This window comes from Oncorhynchus nerka, linkage group LG20 (genome assembly GCF_034236695.1).
Source record: "Oncorhynchus nerka isolate Pitt River linkage group LG20, Oner_Uvic_2.0, whole genome shotgun sequence".
Classification (NCBI taxonomy): Eukaryota; Metazoa; Chordata; class Actinopteri; order Salmoniformes; family Salmonidae; genus Oncorhynchus; species Oncorhynchus nerka.
In genome coordinates this window covers 59,949,857-59,972,645 of record NC_088415.1, presented here as the reverse complement: position 1 = coordinate 59,972,645, position 22,789 = coordinate 59,949,857, and the positions used below count along the sequence as shown (strand labels likewise).

Here is a 22,789-nt window from a genome sequence, read left to right as displayed (position 1 = left end):
CACTGGAGGACAGAGGACACACACAGAAAGATGTGCAGTGGCAAAGACACAAACTCTCTTTCTCTCACACATACACCAGAAAATCAGACAGACCGCTAGAAACTCAGAACTCAAGGTCGAGCTGCTGAGAGGAAAGGAGAGGAAATGAGAAGTGAGGAAAAAAAGGTGGAGGGAAGGGATATGGAGGGGAGAAAGAGAGGGATGACAAGATGGAGGGAGGGGGAGAAGACAAGGAGAGTATAGAGAGAGTCAGAGGAGAGGGAGAGTAATGGACTTGATGGGGAGTAGAGGAGGTGAAAGACATTAGAGAACAACATTAGAATGAAAGGCAGGAAGGAGAGGTGGTTGAAGGATAGGAACAGGGGAATGAATATAGTCCAGAGAGAGAAGAGTGAGGACAGTGGAGAAAGAAGGGAATAGACATGAATACAGGAACGAATCAAAGAGACAAGGGGAACAAGGGAACTAGGAAAAGAAAAAGGCATGGCAAAAGAGGGTGAGATGACAAAGAATAAGTAAAGATTACACATTAACATTCCATTAGTATTCTACAATTGCCACCAATACTCATGGACCAGGCACAATACCAACCATAAAACATGGAGCCCAGAGAGGATTGACATTATCTTTAATTTAAGACAATCATCCAGAGTCACCTACACTCCCTCTCTGACCTCTAGGTCATCAGGCTGTTCACCTGTCACGTATACTCCCTCTCTGACCTCTAGGTCATCAGGCTGTTCACCTGTCACGTATACTCCCTCTCTGACCTCTAGGTCATCAGGCTGATGATTATCCTACACACCTTTCACCTATACTCCCTCTCTGACCTCTAGGTCATCAGGCTGCTGATTATCCTGTACACCTGTCACCTATACTCCCTCTCTGACCTCTAGGTCATCATGCTGCTGATTATCCTGTACACCTGTCACCTATACTCCCTCTCTGACCTCTAGGTCATCAGGCTGCTGATTATCCTGTACACCTGTCACCTATACTCCCTCTCTGACCTCTAGGTCATCATGCTGCTGATTATCCTGTACACCTGTCACCTATACTCCCTCTCTGACCTCTAGGTCATCAGGCTGCTGATTATCCTGTACACCTGTCACCTATACTCCCTCTCTGACCTCTAGGTCATCATGCTGCTGATTATCCTGTACACCTGTCACCTATACTCCCTCTCTGACCTGCAGGTCATCATGCTACTGATTATCCTGTACACCTGTCACCTATACTCCCTCTCTGACCTCTAGGTCATCATGCTGCTGATTATCCTGTACACCTGTCACCTATACTCCCTCTCTGACCTCTAGGTCATCATGCTGCTGATTATCCTGTACACCTGTCACCTATACTCCCTCTCTGACCTCTAGGTCATCATGCTGCTGATTATCCTGTACACCTGTCACCTATACTCCCTCTCTGACCTCTAGGTCATCAGGCTGCTGATTATCCTGTACACATGTCACCTATACTCCCTCTCTGACCTCTAGGTCATCAGGCTGATGATTATCCTACACACCTTTCACCTATACTCCCTCTCTGACCTCTAGGTCATCAGGCTGCTGATTATCCTGTACACCTGTCACCAATACTCCCTCTCTGACCTCTAGGTCATCAGGCTGTACACCTGTCACCTATACTCCCTCTCTGACCTCTAGGTCATCAGGCTGCTGATTATCCTGCACGCCTGTCACCATCGTGTACCAGCGTCTTTTGACACTCCATGACCTCCTTGATTATCTTCCCTATAACTGTCACTCCCCTTGGTTCTTTCCTCAGGTGATATTGACTATTTCATGTTGGTGCGTTTGTTTCGTGTTTATTTATTAAAACACTCACTCCCTGTACTTGCTTCCCGACTCTCAGCGCACTCATTACACCAGCGCTTCCCCTCTCTATCCTCTGACTGGGATAATCAGTCAAAGATGGCTTTTACATGGTTGAGATCCCACCCATTCACACACACCTCCCCCTCTTCTATTTCTGGTGTAATGAATGAGAGGCTCTGTGGTTTTAGAAGTAGGTATCTAGGATTTAAGGGTGAGTTTTTACAGCACAGAGCTGGCCAAGGGGAGACACAGCTTCATGAATGGCTATAAACCCAGAGTAGGGAAGGAAGGAGAGAGACAGGCAGAGAGACAAAAGATAAGAGAGGAGATAAAGCCTGATGGATGGTCGTGGAATGAGAGGAGTGGAGAGAAGATCAGGAGGATATTGGACAGCATAGGGCTGGTGTGGTACACAGTGAAGGCTTCTCCTGGATGCACCTGAAACACACAGTGTGTGTGTGTGTGTGTACATGCAATTAACATCCCATCATGCTAAGGGTCATGTATAAAAATGCTGGGCAGGCCATTATTTTAGCCATTATTTTGGCTACCATGGCTATGCCCACATAGGATGACAAAGGCCCCATCCACAGGGCACGAGTTGTCACTGAATGGTTGGATGAGCATGACAATTATGTAAACCATACGCCACGGTCGTCTCAATCACCAGATCTCAAACCAATGGAACACTTATGGGAGACCCTGAGCAACACCTGAGACAGTGTTTTCCACCACCATCAACAAAACACCAAATGATGGGATTTATCGTGGAAGAATGGAGTCACCTCCCTCCAATATAGTTCCAGACACTTGTAGAATCCATGCCAAGGTGCATTGAAGATGTTCTGGTGGCTCGTGGTGGCCCAACGCCCTACTAAGATACTTGTAGAATCCATGCCAAGGTGCATTGAAGATGTTCTGGTGGCTCATGGTGGCCCAACGCCCTACTAAGATACTTGTAGAATCCATGCCAAGGTGCATTGAAGATGTTCTGGTGGCTCATGGTGGCCCAATGCCCTACCAAGACACTTGTAGAATCCATGCCAAGGTGCATTGAAGATGTTCTGGTGGCTCATGCTGGCCCAACGCCCTACTAAGATACTTGTAGAATCTATGCCAAGGATCGTTGAAGCGGTTCTGGTGGCTCGTGGTGGCCCAATGCCCTACTAAGATACTTGTAGAATCTATGCCAAGGTGCATTGAAGCTGTTCTGGTGGATCATGGTGGCCCAACACCCTACTAAGGCACTTGTAGAATCTATGCCAAGGTGGATTGAAACTGTTCTGGCTCGTGGTGGTCCAACGCCCTACTAAGATACTCGTAGATTCTATGCCCAGGTGCATTGAAGCTGTTCTGGTGGCACAACTCCCTACTAAGATACTCGTAGATTCTATGCCAAGGTGCATTGAAGCTGTTCTGGTGGCACAACGCCCGACTAAGATACTCGTAGATTCTATGCCAAGGCGCATTGAAACTGTTCTGGCTCGTGGTGGCCCAACGCCCTACTAAGATACTCGTAGATTCTATGCCAAGGCGCATTGAAGCTGTTCTGGCTCGTGGTGGCACAACGCCCTACTAAGATACTCGTAGATTCTATGCCAAGATGCATTGAAGCTGTTCTGGTGGCACAACGCCCTACTAAGACACTTGTAGATTCTATGCCAAGGTGCATTGAAGCTGTTCTGGATCCTGGTGGCACAAAGCCCTACTAAGACACTTTATGTTGGTGTTTCCTTTATTTTGGCAGTTACCCGTTGTTGGCCATATCAAATTGAGTGATGGTGGAGAACCTTTTAAAAACTCTGTGTGGCTTATTTTTTGGAATTAACGGATGTTAGCCGATTGCCTTGCTTCAACCACTGGGCCAATCACAGGCTGGATTAATGGGAGGCATGTATGAATGTAATCCATCAGAGAGATGCTGGCTCTGGTCTGACCTTATTAACGGTCACTGACCTTATGAATGGACATATTCAACCCTGTAATTATGCCAGCTGAATAAAGGACGAGCAATGTGTGTGTGTGTGTGTGTGTGTGTGTGTGTGTGTGTGTGTGTGTGCGTGTGTGCGTGTGTGTGTGCGTGTGTGTGTGTGTGTGTGTGTGCGCATGTACGTGCATGTGTGAGAGTGTTACAAAGCAGAAGCAGGGTCGACAGCAATGTCACAGCTATCTCAACAGTGTTAAGACGGGGGAAGAGGTGACAGACACTGTCATATCTCACACAGCAGGGCCCACAGCCATCACACTGCTGGGAGCACTAAGGCAGCTGACCTGGAAGAGTCAAAGATAATACAAAGGACACACACTCTGTCACCAGAAATAATGTTCACAATCACAACACAGAGTACATTCACACAACAAAACATCATATCGTAAAAAAGGTTATGCTTCCTTCCATTGTCTCACACAATGTAAACATATACTGTACACACACACACACACACACACACACACACACACACACACACAGTAACCCCCATACTCTGTGTGTTTCAGCTGCATCCAGGAGAAGTCTTCACTGTGTACCACACCAGCCCTACGCTGTCCAGTCTGTCCAAACCAGTGGTGCTGTGGACCCAACAGGACGTCTGCAAGTGGCTAAAGAAACACTGTCCACACAACTACCTAACCTATGTAGAAGCCTTCTCCCACCACGCTATCACAGGTAAATGTGTGGCCTTCTCCCACTATATACTATCACAGGTAATGTGTGACCTTCTCCCAACATATACTATCACAGGTCATGTGTGGCCTTGTCCCACTATATACTATCACAGGTAATGTGAGGCCTTCTCCCACCATATACTATCACAGGTAATGTGTAGCCTTCTCCCACTATATACTATCACAGGTAATGTGTGGCATTCTCCCACCATATACTATCACAGGTAATGTGTGGCCTTGTCCCACTATATACTATCACAGGTAATGTGTGGCCCTCTCCAACCATATACTATCACAGGTAATGTGTGGCCTTCTCCAACCATATACTATCACAGGTAATGTGTGGCCTTCTCCCACCATATACTATCACAGGTAATGTGTGGCCTTCTCCAACCATAAACTATCACAGGTAATGTGTGGCCTTCTCCAACCATAAACTATCACAGGTAATGTGTGGCCTTCTGCCACCATATACTATCACAGGTAATGTGTGGACCCCTCCCACTATATACTATCACAGATAATGTGTGGACCCCTCCCACCATATACTATCACAGGTAATGTGTGGCCTTCTCCAACCATATACTATCACAGGTAATGTGTGGCCTTCTCCCACCATATACTATCACAGGTAATGTGTGGCCTTCTCCCACTATATACTATCACAGGTAATGTGTGGCCTTCTGCCACCATATACTATCACAGGTAATGTGTGGACCCCTCCCACTATATACTATCACAGGTAATGTGTGGCCTTCTCCCACTATATACTATCACAGGTAATGTGTGGCATTCTCCCACCATATACTATCACAGGTAATGTGTGACCTTCTCTCACCACGCTTTCACAGGAATGTGTGGGACCAGTTCATGCAGGGCTCTGAAAAGGCTTATCCTGAGAAACCAAATCCCAAAAAGTTGTATAGTTCTGTTTAGTTCTGGTTCCATAGCTTAGCTTTTCAAATCAAAATCAAAACAAATCAAAATCAAATCAAATGTATTTATATAGCCCTTCGTACATCAGCTGATATCTCAAAGTGCTGAACAGAAACCCAGCCTAAAACCCCAAACAGCAAGCAATGCAGGTGTAGAAGCACGGTGGCTAGGAAAAACTCCCTAGAAAGGCCAAAACCTAGGAAGAAACCTAGAGAGGAACCAGGCTATGTGGGGTGGCCAGTCCTCTTCTGGATGGCCAAGATGTTCAAATGTTCATAAATGACCAGCATGGTCGTATAATAATAAGGCATAACAGTTGAAACTGGAGCAGCAGCACGGCCAGGTGGACTGGGGACAGCAAGGAGTCATCATGTCAGGTAGTCCTGGGGCATGGTTCTAGGGCTCAGGTCCTCCGAGAGAGAGAAAGAAAGAGAGGAGAGAATTAGAGAACGCACACTTAGATTCACGCAGGACACCGAATAGGACAGGAGAAGTACTCCAGGTATAACAAACTGACCCTAGCCCCCCGACACACAAACTACTGCAGCATAAATACTGGAGGCTGAGACAGGAGGGGTCAGGAGACACTGTGGCCCCATCCGAGGACACCCCCGGACAGGGCCAAACAGGAAGGATATAACCCCACCCACTTTGCCAAAGCACATTCCCCACACCACTAGAGGGATATCTTCAACCACCAACCAGCTGAGTATAGCCCAGAAAGATCTCCGCCACGGCACAACCCAAGGGGGGGCGTCAACCCAGACAGGATGACCACTTTTCAACTGTCGGTTTTAGGAAGCGGGTTACAGTCTCTCACTAGGAGATGTAAAGCCCATTCATGTGAGGTGACCTAAGAGAGTGGGTTTTAGGAAGCGGGTTACAGTCTCTCACTAGGAGATGTAAAGACCATTCATGCGATGTGAGCTAAGAAAGAAGGAACGCAGCGTTTTTGGGAAAGAAAGGGAAGGCTATGTACACTTGAAGTCGGAAGTTTACAATCACTAAGGTTGGAGTCATTAAAACTCGTTTTCAACCACTCCACACATTTCTTGTTAAAGTTTCGGCAAGTCGGTTAGGGCATCTACTTTGTGCATGACAAAAGTACTTTTTCCAACAATCGTTTAAAGACAGATTATTTCACTTATACTTCACTGTATCACAATTCCAGTGGGTCAGAAGTTTACATACACTAAGTTGACTGTGCCTTTAAATAGCTTGGAAAATTCCAGAAAATTATGTAATGGATTTTCGCACCAAAGTACGTTCATCTTTGTCATGGCTGGCTGAAGGACTGGACCAAGGAGCAGCATGGTAAGCATACATTTTAACTTTATTTTAAAATGATGCCGACAAAACGAAGAACAAAAAAACAACCGTGAAGCTTTGGGCTATGTGCCCTAAACAAAGACAAACCGTGAAGCTTTGGGCTATGTGCCCTGAACAAAGACAAACCGTGAAGCTTTGGGCTATGTGCCCTGAACAAAGACAAACCGTGAAGCTTTGGGCTATGTGCCCTGAACAAAGACAAACCGTGAAGCTTTGGGCTATGTGCCCTGAACAAAGACAAACCGTGAAGCTTTGGGCTATGTGCCCTGAACAACTACAAACCCTAAAGCAAAGGGCTATGTGCCCTGAACGACTACAAACCGTGAAGCTTTGGGCTATGTGCCCTGAACAAAGACAAACCGTGAAGCTTTGGGCTATGTGCCCTGAACAACTACAAACCGTGAAGCTTTGGGCTCTGTGCCCTGAACAACTACAAACCGTGAATCTTTGGGCTATGTGCCCTGAACAACTACAAACCGTGAAGCTTTGGGCTATGTGCCCTGAACAAAGACAAACCGTGAAGCTTTGGGCAATGTGCCCTGAACAACTACAAACCGTGAAGCTTTGGGCTATGTGTCCTGAACAAAGACAAACCGTGAAGCTTTGGGCTATGTGCCCTGAACAAAGACAAACCGTGAAACTTTGGGCTATGTGCCCTGAACAAAGATAAACCGTGAAGCTTTGGGCTATGTGCCCTGAACAAAGACAAAGTTAACTTCCCACAAAACAGGTGGGGGAAAAGGGTACCTAAGTATGGTTCTCAATCAGAGACAAGATAGACAGCTGTCCCTGATTGAGAACCATACCAGGCCAAGACACAGAAATACAAAACATAGAAAAAAGGACATAGAATGCCCACCCTAGTCACACCCTGGCCTAACCAAAATAGAGAATAAAAAGCCTTTCTATTGCCAGGGCGTGACAATCTTGTGGGAGCAAAACTCATGACTATGATTACATTTCCATTATTAGCAGCATCTAGGCTGTCCACTTTGAAGAGCCTAGATGCTGCTAATAACGGAAATGTAATCATAGTCATGAGTTTTGCTCCCACAAGATGAACGTACTTTGGTGCGAAAAAAATGATGTCATGGATTTAGAAGCTTCTGATAGGCTAATTGACATAATTTGAGTCATTTGGAGGTGCACCTGTGGATGTATTTCAAGGCCTACCTTCAAACTCAATGCCTCTTTGCTTGACATCATGGAAAACCAAAAGAAATCAGCCAAGACCTCAGAGAAAAAATTGTAGACCTCCACAAGTCTGGTTCATCCTTGGGAGCAATTTCCAAACGCCCGAAGGTACCACGTTCATCTGTACAAACAATAGTTTGCAAGTATAAAAACCATGGGACCACACAGCCATCATACCACTCAGAAAGGAGACACATTCTGTCTCCTAGAGATTGTGGTGGAATATTACTAGAACTTGTGATTTCAAAATAGACTTTAATACAAAGTAGCAAAGTCGAGCCCCTCCATGGAAAGTCTTTATTATGAACGTAACTGTCACGCCCTGGCCTTAGTTATCTTTGTTTTCTTTATTATTTTGGTTAGCTCAGGGTGGTCTAGGGTTTTTTGTATGTTTATGGGGCTGTTTCCATTCTAGGTAGTTTGTATGTCTATGGTTGCCTAGATTGGTTCTCAAATAGAGGCAGCTGTCTATTGTTGTCTCTGATTGGGAACCATTTTTAGGCAGCCATATTCTGTGGGTACTTTGTGGGTGGTTGTCTTCTGTCTTTGTGTCTATTCACCAGATAGGACTGTTTCGGTTTTTTCACATTTGTTGTTTTGTATTTTGTAGTGTTCACGTTTATTGTCCTTATTAAACATGTTGAACACTAACCACGCTGCATTTTGGTCCTCCTCTCCTTCAACGGAAGAAAACCGTTACAGTAACAGAGCCGAGCACCTCCATGGAAAAAACGGAATTCTCATATTACAGAGTCCTGCCTTTATAGGATTCTGTCTTTGCACAACGTATAGAGTCCCCTCCCTCTATATGAAAATAGCTCCCTTGACCTTTCTCCATCACTATCCTTCCATCTCAGTTCTTGCTTGTTTACGCCCACATCTGAAAGCTGTATAGGTTATAATGGTAGCGGGGCCCTGGTCCTATATGTTCCATTCCTAAAATAGCCATTCTGACTAAGCTCCTCAAAGTGGACAGCCTAGATGCTGCTAATAATGGAAATGTAATCATAGTCATAAGTTTTGCTCCCACAAGATGAACATACTTTGGTGCGAAAAATGTAAATCAATCCCACAACAACAGCAAAGGACCTTGTGAAGATGCTGGAGGAAACAGGTACAAAAGTATCTATATCCACAGTAAAACAAGTCCTATATCGACATAACCTGAAAGGCCGCTCAGCAAGAAAGAAGCCACTGCTCCAAAACCGCCATAAAAAAGCCAGACTACGGTTTGCAACTGCACATGGGGACAAAGATCGTACTTTTTGGAGAAATATCCTCTGGTCTGATGAACCAATAGTAGAACTGTTTGGCCATAATGACCATCGTTATGTTTGGAGGAAAAAGGGGGAGTTTACAAGCCGAAGAACAAGTTTGTGGGCAGAACTGCAAAAGCGTGTGTGAGCAAGGAGGCCTACAAGGAGGCCTACCTGACTCAGTTACACCAGCTCTGTCAGGAGGAATGGGCCAAAATTCACCCAACTTTTTGTGGGAAGCTTGTGGAAGGCTACACGAAACATTTGACCCAAGTTTGACTCATGCAGCCAAACATACCCTTGTAAAACTGACTATCCTACCAATCCTCGACTTCGGCGATGTAATTTACAAAATAGCCTCCAACACTCTGCTCAGAAAATTGGATGCAGTCTATCACATTGCCATCCGTTTTATAACCAAAGCCCCATATATTACCCACCACTGCGACCTGTATGATCTCGTTGGCTGGGCCTCATTACATATCACTCTCCAACCCACTGGCTCCAGGTCATCTATAAGTCTTTGCTAGGTAAAACCCCGCCTTATCTCAGCTCACTGGTCACGATAGCAACACCCACCCATAGCACCCGCTCCAGAAGGTATATTGCACTGGTCATCCCCAAAGCCAAAACGTCCTTTGGTCTCCTTTCCTTCCAGTTCTCTGCTGCCAATGACTGGAACGAATTGCAAAAATCTCTGAAGCTGGAGTCTTATATCTCCCTCTCTAATTTTAAGCATCTGCTGTCAGAGCAGCTTACCGATCACTGTACCTGCACACAGCCTATCTTTAAATAGCACACCCAACTACCTCATCCCCATATTATTACTTACCCTCTTGCTCTTTTGCACCCTAGTATCTCTAACTCTGTGTTGTTGTTTGTGTCACACTGCTTTGCTTTATCTTGTCCAGGTCGCAGTTGTAAATGAGAACTTGTTCTCAACTGGCCTACCTGGTTAAATAAAGGTGCATTTTTTACATTTTTTAACAACTTTAACAATTTAAAGCCAATGCTACCAAATACTAATTGAGTGTATGTAAACTTCTGACCAACTGGGAATGTGAAGTAATAAATAAAAGCTTAAATAAATAATTATCTCTGCTATTATTCTGACATTTCCCATTCTTAAAATAAAGTGGTGATCCTAACTGACATAAGACAGGGAATATTTACTAGGATGAAATATCAGGAATTGTGAAAAACTGAGTTTAAATGTATTTGGCTAAATTGTATTGTACTTCCAAATTCAGCTGTAGAAATTCATAAAAAATCAGCTGTTTCTAGCTATAATAGTCATTTACAACATGAACAATGTCTGTATTTCTGATCAATTTGATGTTATTTTAATGGACAAAAAAATGTGCTTTTCTTTCAAAAACAAGGACATTTCTATGTGACCCCAAACTTTTGAACGGTAGTGTATGCAGGCCTCAGCCACTACCCTGAGAGCACTTGATTCAGTATATCATGCGGCCCTCAGGTTCATTACAGTTCAGAAACGTGTAACACATCATTGTGATATCTGTTGGCTGGTTGTCATTGACCTTGTGTAGGCTTCAACACTGGTATACACTGATTTATAAGGCCATATTGTGTCAAATGATATTTTATCTCTGTTCTTTTTTAATCAGGTTGGTAAATAAATATCAATTACAGTCCCATTTTCATTTGCTGTTAACAGTACCAAAAATTAGAACAGGTCATGGTAGAAATTGTTTTAGTTACTCAGTTCCGTGGTCCTGGAATTCTCTCCTGAACATTTAAAAATGTGATGATCTAGTTTCGTTGGTGGAGTTAACACTTGATCGATGTAAATATCATAGAAGAGTGTAATTGTCTTTAGCACAGCTGTTTTAAGTCTTTTGTTTTTGTTACGTTATGTGTAATTGTTGTACTGTACGTTAGTCTATAGTTAGTCTATAGTTTTGTTTAATATTGTGTTAGTTTATGTCTGAAACAGTGTTCCCCCTGCTGCTATTGGAGCAGGTCTCTCTTGAAAAAGAGATGTTATCTCATTGAGAAAAACCTGTATAAATAAAGGTTAAAAAAAATATAAAAAATAAATGAAGCTGGTTGAGAGAATGCAAAGAGTGTGGAAAGCTGTTCCGGTCAGCCTCAGAGAACAACATCGACATATACACTGACTCCGTGAGTGAGTTTATAAGGAAGTGCATTAGAGATGTTGTACCCACTGTGACTATTTAAACCTACCCTAACCAGAAACCGTGGATGGATGGCAGCATTCGCGCAAAAGTGAATGTGCATTTAACCATGGATAGAGGTATGGGAATATGTCTGAATATAAACAGTGTAGTTATTCCCTCCACAAGGCAATCTAACAAATGAAATGCCAGTACAGGGCCAAGTTGGAGTCGCAATTCAATGGCTCAGACACGAGACGTAGGTGGAAGGGTCTACAGGAAATCACGGACCACAAAAAGAAAACCAGCCACGTCACGGACACGGACGTCACGCTTCCAGACAAACTAAACACCTTCTTTGCCCGCTTTGAGGATAATACAATGCCACCGTCGCGGCCCCCTAACAAGGACTGCACCCCCCGCTCTCTCCTTCTCCGTGGCTGACGTGAGTAAAACATTTAAACGTGTTAACCCCCGCAAGGCTCCTGGCCCAGACGGCATCCCTAGCCATGTCCTCAAAGCATGCACAGACCAGCTGGCTGGTGTGTTTACGGACATATTCAATCGCTCCCTATGCCAGTCTGTTGTCCCCACATGCTTCAAGATGGCAACCACTGTTCCTGCATCCAAGAAGGCAAAGATGACTGAACTAAATGACTACCGCCCCTTAGCACTCACTTCTGTCATCATGAAGTGCTTTGCGAAACTAGTCAAGGATCATATCACCTCCACCTTACCGACCACCATAGACCCACTTCAGTTTGCATACCGCCCCAACAGGTACACAGGCACAACAGGTACACAGGCAACGCAATCGCCATCATACTGCACACTGCCCTATCCCATTTGGACAAAGGGAATACCTATGTTAGAATGCTGTTCATTGACTACAGCTCAGCATTCAGCACCATAGTACCCTCCAAGCTCATCATCAAGCTGGAGGCCCTGTGTATCAACCCTGCCCTGTGCAATTGGGTCCTGGACTTTCTGACGGGACCCAATTGTGGTGAAGGTAGGAAACAACATCTCCACTTCACTGACCCTCAACACTGGGGCAACACAAGGATGCGTGCTCATCCCACTCCTGTACTCCTCACCCACGACTGCGTGGCGATGCACACCTCCAACTCAGTCATTGCAGACGACACAACAGTAGTGGGCTTGATTACCAACAACGACGAGACAGCCTACAGGGAAGAGATGGGGGGGGGGAATCGGAGTGTGGTGTCAGGAAAGCCACCTCTCACTCAATGTCAACAAAACAAAGGAGCTGATCGTGGACTTCAGGAAACAGCAGAGGGAGCACCCACCTATCCACATCGAAGGGACAGCAGTAGAGAAGGTGGAAAGTTTTAAGTTCCTTGTCGTACACATCACAGACAAACTGAAATGGTCCACTCACACAGACAGTGTGCCGAAGAAGGCGCAACAGCCCCTCTTCAACCTCAGGAGGCTGAAGAAATTTGGCTTGTCACTCAAAACCCTGACAAACTTCAACAGATGCACAATCGAGAGCATCCTGTTGGGCTGTTTCACAGCCTGGTATGGCAAATGCACCTCCCTCAAACACAAGGCTCTCCAGAGGGTGGTGCGGTCTGCACAACGCATCACTGGGGGCAAACTACCTGCCCTCCATAACACCTACAGTATCCGATGTCATAGGAAGGCCGGAAAGATCATCAAGGACATCAACCACCCTAGCCACTGCCTGCTCACACCACTAGAAGGCAAAGTCAGTACAGGTGCATCAAAGCATCACTGCTGACTGACTTCTATCTCAAGGCCATCAGACTGCTAAACAACAATCACTAACTCGGAGAGGCTGCTGCCTACATGGAGACCCAATCACTGGCCACTTTAATAAATGGATCACCAGTCACTTTATACAATGCACTCTAAATAATGCCACTTGAATAATATTTACATATCTTAGAGTACTCATATCATATGTACTGTATATACTGTATATTATACCATCTATTGCACCTTGCCTATGCCGCTCGGCCTTCGCTCATCCATATACTTACATGTACATATTCTCATTCACCTCTTTAGATTTGTGTGTATTAGGTAATTGTTGGGGAATTGTTAGATTACTTGTTAGATATTACTGCACTGTCAACTAGAAGCACAAGCATTTCGCTAAACTCTCATTAAATCTGCTAACCATGTCTATGTGACCAATAACATCTGCTAACCATGTCTATGTGACCAATAACATCTGCTAACCATGTCTATGTGACCAGTAACATCTGCTAACCATGTCTATGTGACCAATAACATCTGCTAACCATGTCTATGTGACCAATAACATCTGCTAACCATGTCTATGTCACCATTAACATCTGCTAACCATGTCTATGTGACCAATAACATCTGCTAACCATGTCTATGTGAGCAATAACATTTTATTTGAGCTATCATCAAGGCAAAGTGTGGCTACTTTAAAGAATCTCAAATATAAATATATTTGATTTGTTAAACACTTTTTTGGTTACTACATATGTTTATTTCATGGTTTTGATGTCTTCATTATTATTCTACAATGTAGAAAATAGTAAAAAATTATGCCCCTGAATGAGTAGGTGTGTCCAAACTTTTGACTGGTAGTGTATACTGAACCAAAATATAAACGCAACATCACCTTGTCAGAGAGAGATTGACATGGTAAACAAAACATCACGCCAGCCGACACGAAACACAGCTCTTATTTTAAATGTTTCTAAAATTCCCTATGGGATAAATTAATTATGTAAAAATGATTGAAACCATTTTCCTGTTTGACCACTAGGTTTTATTGGTATTATGACACCTCAACTGTGTTATTCTTTTTTCTCTGGTGGGGAGAGATGTGGATAAACTGTTTTTGACTTCACAGTAGGCCAGTGCTATCAGGATCCGTGGAACGCCCCTATCCTAAACCCTAACCTTAACCTGTACCCTAACCTTAACCATAACTCTGACCCTGCCCTAACCTTTTAATTTATTTATTTTTATTTCACCTTTATTTAACCAGGTAGGCAAGTTGAGAACAAGTTCTCATTTACAACTGAGACCTGGCCAAGATAAAGCAATGCAGTTCGACACATACAACAACACAGAGTTACACATGGAATAAACAGACATACAGTCAATAATACAGTTGAAAAAGTCTATATACAGTATGTGCAAATGAGGTAGGATAAGAGAGGTAAGCCAATAAATAGGCCATGGTGGCAAAGTAATTACAATATAGTAATTCAACACTGGAATGGTAGGATGTGCAGAAGATGAATGTGGAAGTAGAGATACTGGGGTGCAAAGTGTATATATACAGGTGCAGTGATCAGTGAGCTGCTCTGACAGCTGGTGCTTAAAGCTAGTGAGGGAGGTAAGAGTCTCCAGCTTCAGAGATTTTTGCCGTTCGTTCCAGGCGTTGGCAACAGAGAACTGGAAGGAGAGGCGGCCAAAGGAAGAATTGGCTTTGGGGGTAACCAGTGAGATATACCTGCTGGAGTGTGTGCTACGGGTGGGTGCTGCTATCGTGACCAGTGAGCTGAGATAAGGCGGGGCTTTACCTAGCAGAGACTTGTAGATGACCTGGAGCCAGTGGGTTTGGCGACGGATATGAAGCAAGTCCCAGCCAACGAGAGCATACAGTTCGTACTGGTGGGTAGTATATGGGGCTTTGGTGACAAAACGGATGGCATCCAGTTTCCTGAGTAGAGGGTTGGAGGCTATTTTGTAAATGACATCGTCGAAGTCGAGGATCGGTAGGATGGTCAGTTTTACGAAGGTATGTTTGGCAGCATGAGTGAAGGATGCTTTGTTGTGAAATAGGAAGCCAATTCTAGATTTGATTTTGGATTGGAGATGTTTAATGTGAGTCTGGAAGGAGAGTTTACAGCCTAACCAGACACCTAGGTATTTGTAGTTGTCCACATATTCTAGGTCAGTACCGCCCAGAGTAGTTATGCTGGATGGGCGGGCAGGTGCGGGCAGCGATCGGTTGAAGAGCATGCATTTAGTTTTACTAGCATTTTAGGAGCAGTTGGAGGCCAATAAAGGAGTGTTGTATGGCACTGAATCTCATCTGGAGGTTAGTTACCACGGTGTCCAAAGAAGGGCCAGAGTTATACAGAATGGTGTCATCTGCGTAGAAGTGGATCAGGGAATCACCCGCAGCAAGAGCGATATCATTGATGTATACAGAGAAGAGAGTCGGCCTGAGAATTGAACCCTGTGGCACCCCCAAGGAGACTGTCAGAGGTCCGGACAACAGGACGTACTGAACTCTATCGGAGAAGTAGTTGGTGAACCAACCGAGGCAATAATTTGAGAAACCAAGGCTGTTGAGTCTGCCAATAAGAATGTGGTGATTGACAGAGTCGAAAGCCTTGGCCAGGTCGATGAATACGGCTGCACAGTAATGTATCTTATTGATGGCGGTTATGATATTGTTTAGTACCTTGAGCGTGGCTGAGGTGCACCCATGACCAGCTCTGAAATCAGATTGCACAGTGGAGAAGGTATGGTGAGATTAGAAATGGTTGGTGATCTGTTTGTTATCTTGGCTTTCAAAGACCTTAGATAGGCGAAGTAGAATAGATATAGATATTAACCCTTACCGTACCATTTTCAATTTCAACTTCAAATGGGTAGGGATATCCCAAGTATCCCAAATAAGATGGACCCTTCACAGTAGGCATGCCCATAGCCTGTTTCCTCCTGAATCAGGGTTTGAATTAAGTTCAGTTTGATTTAGAGTTCCTAAGTGAAATGCATTTTTGTTCATTGTTTGTTTGTTTTTGTCAGTCATTTTTGCAGACATTCAAGTTGCATCCTAACCACTGCTACCACTTCAAGATAACTCAAGATTTTTTGAGGGTGCACAAAAGTGAATTTATTGCATATTGTTTCCCAAGTTGTTAGTTGCTACTGGTGGTGGTCTACATGGGTTGTTAGTTGTTACTGGCGGTATCCTATATGGGTTGTTAGTTGTTACTGGTGGTATCCTATATGGGTTGTTAGTTGCTACTTGTGGTAGTCTACATGGGTTGTTAGTTGTTACTGGTGGTATCCTATATGGGTTGTTAGTTGTTACTGGTGGTATCCTATATGGGTTGTTAGTTGCTACTTGTGGTAGTCTACATGGGTTGTTAGTTGTTACTGGTGGTATCCTATATGGGTTGTTAGTTGCTACTTGTGGTAGCCTACATGGGTTGTTAGTTGTTACTGGTGGTATCCTATATGGGTTGTTAGTTGCTACTTGTGGTAGCCTATATGGGTTGTTAGTTTTTACTGGTGGTATCCTATATGGGTTGTTAGTTGCTACTTGTGGTAGCCTACATGGGTTGTTAGTTGTTACTGGTGGTATCCTATATGGGTTGTTAGTTGCTACTTGTGGTAGTCTACATGGGTTGTTAGTTGTTACTGGTGGTATCCTATATGGGTTGTTAGTTGTTACTGGTGGTATCCTATATGGGTTGTTAGTTTCTACTTGTGGTAGTCTACATGGTTTGTTAGTTGTTACTGGTGGTATCCTACATGGGTTGTTAATGGGTAATTGTGGTAGTCTACATGGGTTGTTAGTTGTTACTGGTGGTATCCTACATGGGTTGTTAGTTGTTACTTGTGGTAGTCTATATGGGTTTTAGTTGTTACTTGTGGTAGTCTACATGGGTTGTTAGTTGTTACTGGTGGTATCCTACATGGGTTGTTAGTTGTTACTTGTGGTAGTCTACATGGGTTGTTAGTTGTTACTGGTGGTATCATATATGGGTTGTTAGTTGTTACTAGTGGTAGTCTACATGGGTTGTTAGTTGTTACTGGTGGTAGTCTACATGGGTTGTTAGTTGTTACTGGTGGTATACTATATGGGTTGTTAGTTGTTACTGGTGGTATCCTATATGGGTTGTTAGTTGTTACTGGTGGTAGTCTACATGGGTTGTTAGTTGTTACTGGTGGTATCCTATATGGGTTGTTAGTTGCTACTTGTGGTAGCCTACATGGGTTGTTAGTTGTTACTTGTGGTAGTCTACATGGGTTGTTAGTTGTTACTGGTGGTAGTCTACATGGGTTGTTAGTTGTTACTGGTGGTATCCTATATGGGTTGTTAGTTGTTACTGGTGGTGGTCTACATGGGTTGTTATTTGTTACTGGTGGTAGTCTACATGGGTTGTTAGTTGTTACTGGTGGTATCCTATATGGGTTGTTAGTTGTTACTGGTGGTGGTCTACATGGGTTGTTAGTTGTTACTGGTGGTATCCTATATGGGTTGTTAGTTGTTAGTTGCTACTTGTGGTAGCCTACATGGGTTGTTAGTTGTTACTGGTTGTTACTGGTGGTATTATTGCTTTATCATTATGGGGTATTATATGTAGATGGATGAGAATATATATATTTTTTAATCCATTTTGAATTCAGGCTTTAACTCAACAGAATATGGAATGAGTCAAGGGGTATGAATGCTTTCTGAAAGCTCTGTAACTATGCAGATAGGCCTGCTATAACTGACAGAGATGTATTAATTTGAAGTAGCAGAAACCTATACAATCTAGCTAACTACCAAGCACATCCCCAGCCAAGTCAGAATCCGCCTGTCTTGCACTAACCAAACCTCCGCATGGCCTGGTGAGATTTACATGTTCACACTCATGTACACAATCATGTACAGCACGTGTCAAACTCAATGCCCGTAGAAGGTGGTTTGAGTAAACAGCAAACAACAAAAAATCTGGAAAAAACTATCTCAACCGACATTAAAATGACTGAAAAGAAATCGACACTGTGTAGAAATAATCATGAACATATATTTATAGTCTCTAAGTATTTTAGCTCATTTGGAGGGCGAGGAAATGTAACACATTTTAAGTGCGGCACCCCGGACATTGAATGTTGCCCGCAGGGAAATACGTTCGACACCCCTGATGTACAGAATCAGTGTACGTGTTTGTGTGTGTGTGATTGGCCTACCAACCCAGGGGCATGGATTCGGACTCAGTCAAAAACATTTCAAACCAGTAGTTTATGTACAGTAGGCTACAAATGTCATATCTTCATTTGATCATTCTGTCATTGCAGAGCATTTTTGCTGCACTGCAGGAAATTCAAATGATCCTCATGATTTACATAAATTCACTGAAAACCTGCAGTTTTCTGTCTATCACTAGATCTCACACATAAACTACATCCTGTAGCCTATGAAAACAAATTTCCCGTTAGGAATTATCACTTTTTTACATTTTTATAATCGAATCCTCCTGCTGCAGGATTATTTCACTCCTGATGAAACTGGTCAAATTAAGATCCAACATCTGTAGGCCTTAGGGAGGAGCCAACTGGTTTGATATTGTATGAAGCTGCCACACAGGACATTTTATGATCTCTTGAATTTGTAGTTAAGTGTCATTTTTGTGGCTTACATGATGGGAATTTTTCCACCAATTTGGTGCCTTTTTAAATTTTAAATTGAAATTTTACCCCCTTTTTTCTCCCCAAATTCATGGTTTCCAATTGTTAGTAATTACTATCTTGTCTCATCGCTACAACTCCCGTACGGGCTCGGGAGGGACGAAGGTCGAAAGCCATGCGTCCTCCCAAACACAACCCAACCAAGCCTCACTGCTTTTTAACACAGCGTGCATCCAACCTGGAAGCCAGCCATGTGTCGGAGGAAACACTGTGCACCTGGCGACCTGGTCAGCGTGCACTGCGCCCGGCCCGCCACAGGAGTCGCTGGTGCGCGATGAGACAAGGATATCCCTACCGGCCAAACCCTCCCTAACCCGGACGACACTAGGCCAATTGGAAAACGTTTAGGGACCCGCTCAGTTTTCCAGATTTATTGAATAATTCATGTGGTCTATATTAAAGGGCACTCAATTTAATATAACAAGCTTAAATTCAATATTGGTGCACAATTTTGCTTAAAATATCAAAGGAAGCAAAAGGCCCTGTTTTAGTGGGACAAGGCTTCTAATCTAGTGTTCTTTTCCCTTCTCTCTATTCCTTCTATTTGAGGGCTATGCCCTGAAGGCCATTATTAGGCTCTGTATTAATTCTGTCAGAGGGGAATTGGATTGGAGCTCTCATCTACTTTGTCTCATTTGTACACAAAGGAACCAAGGGCAGCGCTTTTCTAGGACACCACGTTTCTGGGGGCAGGAAGGAGAGACCCACTGGCTGGGGTGGGAGGGAGGGAGAGGGTTGCACAGAGAGGTGTGTGTGTGTGTGTGTGTGTGTGTGTGTGTGTGTGTGTGTGTGTGTGTGTGTGTGTGTGTGTGTGTGTGTGTGTGTGTGTGTGTGTGTGTGTGTGTGGGCTGAAAGCACCTAAACTCAGAAAATACGTAGTTTAAAGAGGAACACAATCCCTCACATGGACACAGAGCAGGAACAACGCCCCTGACACACACACACACACACTCTCTCTCTCTCTCGGTCTCTCTCTCTCTCGGTCTCTGTCTCTTTGTCTCTCTCTCTGTCTGTCTCTCTCAATTCAATTCAAGGGGCTTTATTGGCATGGGACACATGTGTTAACATTGCCAAAGCAAGTGAGGTAGATAATATACAAAAGTGAAATAAACAATAAAAATAACAGTAAACAGTACACATACAGAAGTTTCAAAACAATAAAGACATAACGAATGTCATATTATATATATATATATAATTTACAGTGTTGTAACAATGTACAAATGGTTAAAGTACACAAGGGAAATAAATAAGCATAAATATGGGTTGTATTTACAATGGTGTTTGTTCTTCACTGGTTGCCCTTTTCTTGTGGCAACAGGTCACAAATTGTGCTGCTGTGATGGCACACTGTGGAATTTCACCCAGTAGATATTTATCAAAATTGGATTTGTTTTCAAATTCTTTGTGGATCTGTGTAATCTGAGGGAAATATGTCTCTAATATGGTCATACATTGGGCAGGAGGTTAGGAAGTGCAGCTCAGTTTCCACCTCATTTTGTGGGCAGTGAGCACATAGCCTGTCTTCGCTTGAGAGCGATGACGGTCTACGCCGGCCTTTCTCAATAGCAAGGCTATGCTCAGTCTGTACATATTCAAAGCTTTCCTTAAGTTTGGGTCAGTCACAGTGGTCAGGTATTCTGCCACTGTGTACTCTCTGTTTAGGGCCAAATAGCATTCTAGTTGCTCTGGTTTTTTTGTTAATTCTTTCCAATGTGTCAAGTAATTATCTTTTTGTTTTCTCGTGATTTGGTTGGGTCTATTGTGCTGCTGTCCTGGGGCTCTGTGGGGTGTGTTTGTGAACAGATTCCCAGGACCAGCTTGCTTAGGGGACTCTTCTCCAGGTTCATCTCTCTGTAGGTGATGGCTTTGTTATGGAAGGTGTTACGCACGCCTCTATGAAGAGGGAATGCAACACCCTGCTACAACTAAACTCTCCGTGAAGTGAAAGAGGTATGGACTGTAGGCGTGAGTAAGGATCACAACAGACAGAATGTGGTACCGTTTACAAGGACTTTATTCCTTTACACGGTCATATGGGGAAAAGGGGCTGGACAGAACCAAAGCAAAGAAAGTAAATCTCAAAGCCCCCTCTCCTATCTTACCTGCCTAACCAATATGTACCTAATTTAGCACCACCTGGTGCCCTAACCAAAATACAGGGGTGGTCCGCCCAGGTCTTACCTAGTGTGCCTAGACAGTGAATATGCTACGGGTATATGTATGCCCGCGGGCCTCTTGCCTAAGCACTCCCTAGGTGCCTTCCCCTTCCCCCCCTGGGAACAAATGAAACAGGAGAACAAATCATTTCTCAAACAAACTAAGAAACAAAGGACTTCAAATAAGCTCTATCTGAGCAACAAACTCACTGAACATACCAACTGCTACCAACAACTAACATAGTAAATTATCCACAGCCATCGGCCTCCTCTCTCAGCAATGATTCTCTATCACAGTCAATCTCTCTGCAATGACCTCCCAGCAATGATCCCCAGCAATGAACCTCCTGAACAGAACACTGGCTTTTATATAGCTTCAGAATGAATGTGTAACTGGAGACAGCTGCGTCTTGACGAGGGGGCGGGGTCAGCTCTCCAATTAGCCATGGAGTCGACCAATCAGCTGCTTGAGGGATTTCAGGAAGCCATTTCCTGAAATAAACACATGCAAATACAACACATGCAAATACACCAACTACAACACATAAACTGGGGAACGTAACAGAAGGTTTGGGAATCGCTTCCTTTTAGGTGGTTATAGAACCTGTTAACGGTACAGGTTCCCCAGGGGGTACCACCCCCCACCCCCCCCGGCTCAACTGTAATGGTGGCGCACAGAAGGCAAAAATATTCTTAGAAATATTTAACCTCCACACATTAACAAGTCCAATAGCTCAAATGAAAGATAAACACCTTGTTCATCTACCTAGCGTGTCAGATTTCTAAAATGTTTTACGGCAAAAACATAGCACATATTTATGTCAAATCACCACAAAGACACAGACGATATACAGCCATTTTGTTGAACAAAAGATGCAAACACAAACGCAGGATTAAAAGAAAAATAATTCACTAACCTTTTGGAAAATCTTCATCAGATGACAGTAATAGGACATGTTACACAGTACATTTATGTTTTTTTCAATAATATGCCATTTATATCCATAAATCTCCGTTTACATTGACACCATGTTCAGAAAAATGCTCAAAAATGTCCGGAGAAATTATAGATAGCTCCGCCAGATAACAGAAATAAACATCATAAACTTTGACTAAATATACATGTTCTACATATAGTTAGAAAGATACACTGCTTCTTAATGCATCCGCTGTGCCACATTTATTTTGAACGTTACAGAATTAGTTCACTATGTAATAATCTGAGACGGCGCTCAGACGTAAGCAATATTTCTCTGCTATGTTGGAGTCAACAGAAATACAAAATTACAACATAAATATTCCCTTACCTTTGAGGGTCTTCGATCAGAATGTAGTGGAAGGAGTCATACTTACCTAATATATCCTTTTGTTTCAGTTCGTGTGACCTTATAGTAGCATATGCTACGACTTTCAGCTGAAATGCATCCAAAATGACTTCTGGTCCCGAACAGTTGCGCATCAAAACTTCAAAATTACATATTATATGTCGACTAAACTGGTCAAACTAAGTGCAGAATCAAGCTTTAGGATGTTATAAACGTACAAAACAATTCTCAATTAAACCGGACAATCCTACTCCTTCTCAGGCATTCTGGAACAAAGGAAGGTCTGTTCCCAAAGCGCGCTCTAACGCCCATGTATTTTCTCGCGACACCCACTCTTTCGCCTCCCAAAGGGTCAAAGCTCGCGGGATTTGCACAATTAAACACTCTACTGAATGAGGACATCTAGTGCAAGACATAGAAAGTGTCTCCAAATCCATAGCTGGTTGGGAAGGGTGGGGGAGATGACGTCAAAGTTGCCCCAACTTTCAGTATTCCAAA

At 43.6% G+C, this 22,789-nt stretch overlaps 1 protein-coding gene across 1 annotated transcript in view; it reads left to right on the top strand.

The window, feature by feature from the left end:
- The window catches only part of LOC115102880 (sterile alpha motif domain-containing protein 10-like), a 119,076-nt gene that overhangs the window by 71,476 nt on the left and 24,811 nt on the right, over positions 1-22,789 (top strand). Inside the window, exon 3 of the mRNA XM_029623294.2 lies at positions 4,332-4,500. Within this exon, the coding sequence (XP_029479154.2) occupies positions 4,332-4,500 (169 nt within the window). The remainder of the gene's footprint in view (positions 1-4,331; positions 4,501-22,789) is intronic.